At 45.4% G+C, this 8,673-nt stretch overlaps 1 protein-coding gene and 1 pseudogene across 1 annotated transcript; both read right to left on the bottom strand.

The window, feature by feature from the left end:
- Positions 1–327: 327 nt before the first annotated feature.
- On the bottom strand, positions 328–1,263 carry LOC102448530 (olfactory receptor 5BS1-like). The gene has a single exon (XM_006135648.3). It carries the CDS (start codon positions 1,261–1,263, stop codon positions 328–330), a length of 936 nt encoding a protein of 311 aa, XP_006135710.3.
- Positions 1,264–6,566: 5,303 nt separating this feature from the next.
- Positions 6,567–7,535, bottom strand: LOC102448297 (olfactory receptor 10C1-like; annotated as a pseudogene).
- Between the last annotated feature and the right edge of the window lie 1,138 nt (positions 7,536–8,673).

Genomic DNA, 8,673 nt, shown 5'->3' with positions numbered 1-8,673 from the left:
CTACTGGCAGCTCTCCCCAAGTTATTTCAGAAAACCGTGATCTCGATCATAGACATCATTTTAAAAAATCTAAAGTACTTCTAATGATAACGGCATGAGTGCCCATTCCCAGTTCATTATATGAGCTCAGCTATGGAAAGAAGAAGTTACTCACCTTCATGCAGTAACGATAGTTCTTCCAGTTGGGTCGCTACGGGTGCTCCACTCATGGTGTCAGGCTAATCCTGGAGCTGCAGCACTGGGATGAGCTCAACACCATGAGTGGTGCATCCACAGGGACCACTCGAAAAAGAACTCTAAATTCTTCTGTGCCTCTTTATTGGCTAGCTAGTGAACATTAATACTATGACTTGAGTATATTTTCCGTAAAGCCATTTTCATGTCTTTATTTTTCAGGCTGTAGATGATGGGGTTTAAAAAGGGAGTTAAGATGCTGTACTGGACGGAGAAGAGTTTATTTAGAACCACAGAGGATGCCGCGCTGGGTTTCATATACTGGCCGAGAGCCGTCAGGTACAACAAACCCACCACGGTGAGGTGGGAGCTGCAGGTGGAGAAGGCTTTCCGCCTGCCTTCTGCGGAGCGTATCCTCAGGATGGTGGAGATAATACAAATGTAGGAGACCAAAATGGGGACAAAGGAGCTCAAGGCAAATATCACCACGGACGTGAGAAGAACCAGCTCGTTGGTGACAGTCTCGGTGCAGGAGAGCGCTAGCAGTGAAGGGAGCTCGCAGCTGAAATGATTGACTTCATTCGGGCCACAAAAATGTACATTTAATAGAAAAAGAGTGTTGACGAGTCCCAACAAAAAACTCATTGTCCATGCACTGGCCACCAATTGACTGCAGACCCGCCGGTTCATAATGTTCATGTAGTGCAGTGGGTCACATATGGCAGCGAGCCGGTCATAGGCCATCGCTGAAAGCATGAATCCTTCAGTACACCCCGACAGGATAATAAGAAAAATCTGTGCAAAGCAGCCGTGGAAAGAAATTGTTTGCCGCCTTGATAGGAAGTTCTCCAGCATCTTGGGCAGGATGACAGAAGAATAGAAGACATCCAGGAAGGATAGATAGAAGAGGAAGAAATACATGGGTGTGTTAAGTTGAGAATTGGTCCTTATGGCCACCATGATCATCATATTCCCCACTAGAGTAAATAAGTAAATTACCAAAAATAACAGGAAGAGGAAAATCTTGAGCTGTGGGTCATTGGATAGTCCCAAGAGAATAAACTCGGTCACGTTGTTTTGATGTTCCATTGGCTGAACTCGATCACATTGTTTTGATGTTCCATTGGCAGAATTCGGTCACATTGTTTGGGTGTTCCATGGGCTGTCGCACATGAAGGGTTGAGCTGTGAGAAGGGGAGAAGTAAAATGAAATTGACCAACATCCTCAGAGAGGTGGGACAGCTACAGAATGGGACAACATGCATATCATAAGAACATAAGAACCTAAGAACGGCCACACTGGGTCAGACCAAAGGTCCATCTAGTCCACTATCTTGTCTGCCAAAAGTGGCCAGCACTAGATGCCCCAGAGGAAGAGAACACAACAGGTAACCCTCATGTGATCCCTACCCTGTTGCCCACCTCCAGAGAAACAGACGCTAGGACACCATTCCTACCCATCCTGGCTAATAGCCACTGATGGACCTAATCTATCCAGTTCTTTTTTGAAATCTGTTAAAGGCCCAGTCTTCACCACATCATCTGGCAAGGAGTTCCACAGGTTGACTGTGCACTGAGTGAAGAAAAACTTCCTGTTGTTTGTTTTAAAATTTCTGCCTATTCATTTCATTTGGGCTGTGTCCAGACTCAGGGGTTTTTTCGGAAAAAGTAGCCTTTTTCCGAAAAAACTTCACCTGCGTCTAGACTGCAGCCGTGTTCTTTCGAAATTAAATCAAAAGAACGCGGCTTTTTTTTCGACGGTGGTAAACCTCATTTTACGAGGAAGAACGCCTTTTTTCGAAAGTGTTCTTTCGAAAAAAGGCGTTCTTGAATGCAAACAGGGGTTTTTCAAAAGAGAGCATCCAGACTGCCTTTCGAAAAAGCGGCTTGCTTTTTCGAAAGTTCCGCTTGCAGTCTAGACGCTCTTTTTCGAAAGAGGCTTTTTCGAAAGTATCTTTCGAAAAAGCCTCTTTCGAAAGAGGCTTGCAGTCTAGACATAGCCCCGGTGACCCTTGGTTCTTATATTGTGGGAATAAGTAAATAACTTTTCCTTATTCACTTTTTCCATATCTGTCATGATTTTATAGACCTCTATTATAATATCCCCCCTTACTTTCCTCTTTTCTAAGCTGAAAAGTCCCACTCTTTTTAATCTCTCTTCATATGGGACCTGTTTCAAACCCCTAATGATTTTTGTTTCCCTTTTCTGAACTTTTTCCCATGCCAAGAGATCTTTTTTGAGATGAGGCGACCACATCTGTACTCAGTATTCAGGCTGTGGGTGTAACATGGTTTTATATAGAGGCAATAAGATATTCTCTGTCTTATTCTCTATCCCTTTTTTAATGATTCCTAACAGTCTATTTACTTTTTTGCCTGCCGCTGCACACTGAGTGGATGTTTTCAGAGAACTATCCACAATGACTCCATGATCTCTCTCTTGAGTAGTTGTGGCTAAATTAGTCCCCATCATATTGTACCTATGGTTGGGATTATTTTTTCCAATGTGCATTACTTTACATTTATCCACAGTAAAATTCACTTGCCGTTTTGTTGCCCAACCACTTTGTCTGGTGAGAGATTTATGAAGCTCTTCACAGTCTGCTCTGGCAATTGAGTTGGAGGCAATTGAGTGTCTGTGCCACTGTTGTTTTCTGCCTTAGCACCCCCTTCCTCTTTATTACAGCCTCCTTTCATTGGACTTCATGCACCGAAACCCACCATACCCAACTGACCAGGAATCAGAGACATACACAATATTAACAGGAAACAATGCAGACATTTTCCTGATTTGTCATGTACGAGAAGCCCAGCTAAGGGCTACAATGTAAGAAATTGTGGCGAGAAGTCCTGTGGCACCTTATAGACTAACTGAAGTGTAGGAGCAGAAGCTTTCATGGGCAAAGACCCACTTCGTCAGATGCAGGTAGTGGAAATTTCCAGAGGCGGATATAAATATGCAGGCCAGGATCATGTAAGAAATGAATATAAGGTTGTAAACCATTGGGCTTGTGTAGTTTGGGAAAGAGAAGACAAAGGAGGGATATAATAGAGGTTTTCAGGTATCTAAAAGGGTGTCATAGGGAGGAGGGAAGGAAATTGTTCTCCTTGGCCTCTGATGATAGGACAAGAAGCAATGGGCTTAAACTCCATCAAGGTTGAACATTAGAAAAAACTTCCAACTTGTCAGGGGGCTTGAACACTGGAATAAGTTGCCTAGGAAGGTTTTGGACTCTCCATCACTGTAGATATTTAAAAGCAGGTTGGACAGACACCTGTCAGGGATGATCTAGATGGTGCTGGGTCCTGCTGTGAGGGCAGGGGACTGGACTCGATGACCTCTCGACGTCCCTTCCTGTTCTAGTGTTCTATGAAACCACAAACCGGTGACTAGATACCACTTGTCAACGACAGAGTCAGGAATTCACCCACCTGTCCTTGACTCCCATAACTCCTTAATGAAATGCCTTTGAACAAGGGAAACTGCTCAGCTGATTAAAAAAGTCTCAAACTCACCTGGGCTCCCTATGAGGATTGATGCCAATGGGAAGTTTCACACGGACCCGTAGCTTTTGGATTCGTGTAAGTAAACGCATCCTCTGTCTTCCAAATCCGTGGCGAAATGACACCGAATGAGTATGAGGCTTCCTTTCTCACGGTGAACGAGACACAATTTATACCAGAATAATGGCTCAGGTGAACAGCTGAAGTGATGTCCAGGTTCCTTGGGGTGTAGCTCCCTCAAGTGTCTCATGCGTCATAAGTATTTTCACTCAGTAACTAATCAAACCTTTTAACCTCCTCTGGTTTTTGGCTTGAATTAAAATTCTAGGAAAGACACAATTGGATTTTACTTATATGAAGGTATCACGGCTCAGATCCTCAGAGGGAGAAACCCAGTGTAGCCCCATCAACTTTGTTCTACACTTGGCAGTCAGCTCCCACGTTAGTCTTTTCCATCTACCCCCCAATTCCTATGTAGTGTTACCCTCTCTTCACCACACCGTGCTCCTTTTATTGCAGTGGATGGGGGTGTCTCATTTTTGGGGGGATTCAGGGCTGCCACACTCTAGATATACCATTATCCCAAGGTCCACTTGGATGAGGCTTGCCCCCTTGTTATCACCTGGATGCCAGGCAGATGCTGTTGCACATTCTTCCCAGCAGACTCGGCAAGTAGGAAAAAGGCAACATTGGTTGCTAATGTTTGCAGAAATGACCATGTCTCTCTCCTAACCTGTCCCATGAATGTCCCTGACTCTGTTCATCTGCCACTAACCTTAACTCCTGGCCTTAAAAAAGTCGCTCTGGGAAGCAAAGGATGTGAACAGTTTAATGGTGCACATGTGTGAACAGGGCATTCCACACATACGTGACCCCCATCCAGTCAACCCCCGCTTTGTGTCTGTTATTACAATACAGGTGGCTGCTGACTTGCAACGTGATTGGTTCCCGGGGAAGCATCACAAGTCGGGGGTGTTGTAACTCCAACTGTCATTTACAATAGGCATCATGAGCTGTCGTAAATGCGGGCCGAGGACGTAAGTCAGGGGTTTTCAGTCCTTTCGGCACTTACAAAAATCGTTGTACGTGTGGGGGGTCACAACTCGGGCAGTCGCATCTCAGGGGTTTCCTGTAGTCATTTCCAATGCATAGAAAATTGTGGGACATGGTAAAGTGAAAAAACAAACAAACGGACTGTTGGTCTCTGCCAAGGAGTCTATATTTTATAATTAAATACACAGCACTTGAAAAGAGCTATAAACGGAACACTTTTAAATGTTTATTACGCTAGAACGTGGCTACTGAAAATGTTGCAGTATTCATTGTAAGTATTTGATATCATATTATTTAAAGCCATGCATCTTGTCAATTACCCCTGGTTTTTGGTATTCTTTCTTCCATAACATTTAAACATATATATAAAAGGTATTTGTGAGTAACTGGTGGGTGGCTTGGTGGCATACATCTGAAGAAGTGCACCTGACCTCAATATTGGTGCACAAGACAGAACTCACTCCGCTCATGGATGGAAAACCTTAGAGGGAACATTGCTGCTGTTCTAATGCAACCTGCCAGCACGGACCTCTGTGCTTGTTCAAAAAGCAATGGAAGTGAAAAGCCATCTCCCATAGGGCTACGTCTAGACTGCAGGCTTCTTTTGGAAGAAGCTTTTTCAAAAGAGATCTTCCAAAAAAAACCTCTGCTTTTTTGATGCACTTTCAGTGTGGATGCTCGCTTTCAGAAATCTGCTATTTTGACAGATAGCATCCACACTGACTAGACACTATCTCGCATGTAAGCTGGGATTACTATGGGCGGAACGGCCACCAGGGCACCTGTGCTTTTTCCTCTTTCCTCTTCTCGTGAAAGAACTGCCTCTTTCCTGTCCATACGTGCCTTCTTCTGAAAGAGCTTGTGTGCAAAAAGGCTTCTTCCTCATATAAAGAGGATTACCAATGCTGGAAAAAACCCTCTGTTCTTTCAATTTTCTTTCCAGAGAACACGATTACAGTGTGAACTTTACTCAGGTTTTGTCGGAAAAATGGTTGTTTTTCCGACAAAACTCTGTAGTGAAGAGACACTTCCTGAGTAGTTGTATGACCCAGTCAGATGAGGAAGGAAAGCTCTCTGAGGGTGTGTCTAGACTACATGCCTCTGGCGACAGAGACGTGTAGATTAGGCTACCCGGCAGAGGAAAATGAAATGGCTATTTAAATAATCCCCGCTTCATTTAAATTTAAATGGCTGCCGTGCTGTGCCGATCAGCTGTTTGTCAGCTCAGTGCGCTAGTCTGGATGCTCCACAGTAGACATCAAAGGCATTTGTTGACCTGCCTGGTATGCCTCATGGGATGAGATTTACCGGGGAGATCGACAAATGCCTTTGATGTTGACCACGGAGCATCCAGACTAGCGCGCTGAGCCAACAAACAGCTGATCTACACAGCACGGCAGCCATTTAAATTTAAATGAAGCGGGGACTATTTAAATAGCCATTTCATTTTCCTCTGCCGGGTAGCCTAATCTACATGTCTCTGTTGCCAGAGGCATGTAGTCTAGACACACCCTCAGAGACTGACTTAGGGAGACCTTCATAAGTGCCAGAGAATAATATTGAAATCTAGGCCAGAGAGCACTCTGGGAAAATGCATTCGACAGATAAAATACTCAACTCAAAGCAAGATGAAACCTCAAATGTGCACTGGGCTGACAGAACAGCAAAAAGCGAAGCCCAAATGGACTTTCTGCAGACCTAAAGGGTTTACAACAAGTGAAAGTTTTACAAAAGGCAAAATAGTAGTTAATAAAATAAGCATCCTCAGGAAAAATTCAGAAAATTGTAATGTTTCCCTCTTTTCCATTGTTTCAACTAACTTTCCTTTTCATTCCCTAATTTCTCTAGCTGTGGGAACAGATGCTCTTCTCCAGAGTTTTTCTGAAGGCTCCTTTCACCTCTTTGTTCCTCAGCGTGTATATTATGGGGTTCAAAATGGGTGTCACAACAGTGTACATGAGGGAAATCCAGTGATCACTCTCTGGCGTGTAGCTGGATATGGGTTTTAGGTAAGTTGAAAGGCCTGTTCCGTAGAACAAAGTCACCACCGTGAGGTGGGAAGAACAGGTGGAGAAGGCTTTACGCCTCCCCTCTGCTGACGGCAGCTTGACGATGGTGGAAATGATGAGGATGTAGGACAGGAGTATCAGTATGAAAGGGCCCATGATGAACAGCGCTGCCACAGTCAAGCCCATGAGTTCATTTTTCGATATGTCAACGCACACCATCATCTCTACTGGCCGGATGTCGCAGAAGAAGTGGTGGATGCGGTGGGATCCGCAGAAGGGCAGGCTGAAGAGCCACAGTGTCTCAGCTCCTTCCGCCAAGAGACCGATGGTCCATGACGCCCCCGTGAGCTGTACACACACCCGGCCGCTCATGATGGTCGTGTAGTGCAAGGGGTGGCAAATGGCCACGTAGCGGTCGTAGGCCATGGCTGCGAGGAGGCAACATTCTGTGAGAGCCAGGGTGGTGAAGACAAACATCTGGACCATACAGCCCGCAAGGGAGATGGTCTTTTGCTCCACCAGGAGGTGAACCAGCAGCTGAGGAACCACATTGGTGGTGTAGCAGATTTCCAAGAGAGACAGGTTCACCAGGAAGAAATACATGGGGGTGTGGAGAGAGGAGTTCAGCTTTATCAGGAGGATAATAAGCATGTTCCCCACCAGGGCAACTGGATAGGTGACCAGAAGCATCAGAAATAGAACAATCTGCAGCTCGTTAAGATAGGAAAAGCCCACCAGGATGAACCCATCGGCGATGGTCTGGTTCTCGCCAGGATCACTCACAGAATAGGTCATCTGCAGGGGTGAGAAAGGAAGAGACGCTGGAGCTGAATCTGTGGAACACCAAACACGTGACCCTGAATTGAACAAGTCAGGCTGGGTCACCATCCCTTGGGACCCTCCGCAGTAAAACCAGCTGCAGTACAATATGGGTCCTGGGGCGCTCTGAGCAGCAGGTACAAAGGGGTGTCGCTGTTATGATGTCAGTCTTGATCAGCCCCAGACGTGACCATATTGACTGCAGTGGAATTACAGCTGATTTACAACAGGTGGGGGATCTGATACATTGACTGCAAAGAAGCCTCATCAATTTCTACCAGCCAAGGAGTTTTACTATTTTCCTCTGCCTGGGAACGTAGTCTACCTCCTCAGACACAATTTTATGTCTAGATGAATGCTCAAAAAAAGGGATGAGTCTTTCCTTTTGTTTCCTTGTCCTTCTGGGAGTGTTATTCTGCCGTCAAGTTTGCTTAATGGCTACGTCTACACGGCAGGCTTCTTGCACAAGAACAGTTTTGCGTAAGCGTTCATGTGCAAAAGATCCTGAGCAAGAGCGTGTCCACATGGCCATGTGCTTTTGCGCAAGAGTGTCCATGGAAGCGTGAATGCTCTCTTGCACAAGAAAGCTCTGATGGCCATTTTAGCCATGGGGGGTTCTTGCGCAAGAAACTCCTGTTGCCCGTCCACACTGCCTTCTTGTGCAAAACTATCATCTCACACATAGAAGCCATGCTATGGTCCTGCAAATATTCCCACTGAGGGGGGCTGCTCCCAGGAGTAAAGTGTAAGTAGGGAGACCAGCATAGTTAAAGCCCTCCAGAGAGTGAAAAAATGCCGGGCCAACTCCATCTCCGATGGGCAAAAGCTGAAACCCAGGGAGGGCTGCTGACATTTCTGGCACTGACATTCTTCCCGAAATGAGAGAGGTCAATTTCAGTCAATTCTCTCATTCTCAGAGTGACATGGGACATGCATTGGCTTCTCTCAGTGACGGAAAGAAGAGGTCAGATTCTCATCTGGTATCAGTCTCACAGGGATACAGAGCCTTAGTGATTTACACCCGTTGAAGATCTTTTCTCATTCATTGGCTGAAAAGGGTTTGGAAAAGGAAAGATCCTGCCTCGCAAGATGCGATTTCTTTTATACCAGATGT

This window comes from Pelodiscus sinensis, chromosome 30 (assembly GCF_052426305.1).
Source record: "Pelodiscus sinensis isolate ZL-2025 chromosome 30, ASM5242630v1, whole genome shotgun sequence".
In the NCBI taxonomy this organism is placed as follows: Eukaryota; Metazoa; Chordata; order Testudines; family Trionychidae; genus Pelodiscus; species Pelodiscus sinensis.
The sequence above is the reverse complement of the archived record's forward strand: the minus strand, read 5'-3'. Positions and strand labels throughout refer to the sequence as shown.

What these genes read in the sequence shown, in the direction of transcription:
- LOC102448530 (XM_006135648.3), bottom strand. Translation starts at nt 1,263, where the DNA reads ATGGAACATCAAAACAACGTGACCGAGTTTATTCTCTTGGGACTATCC.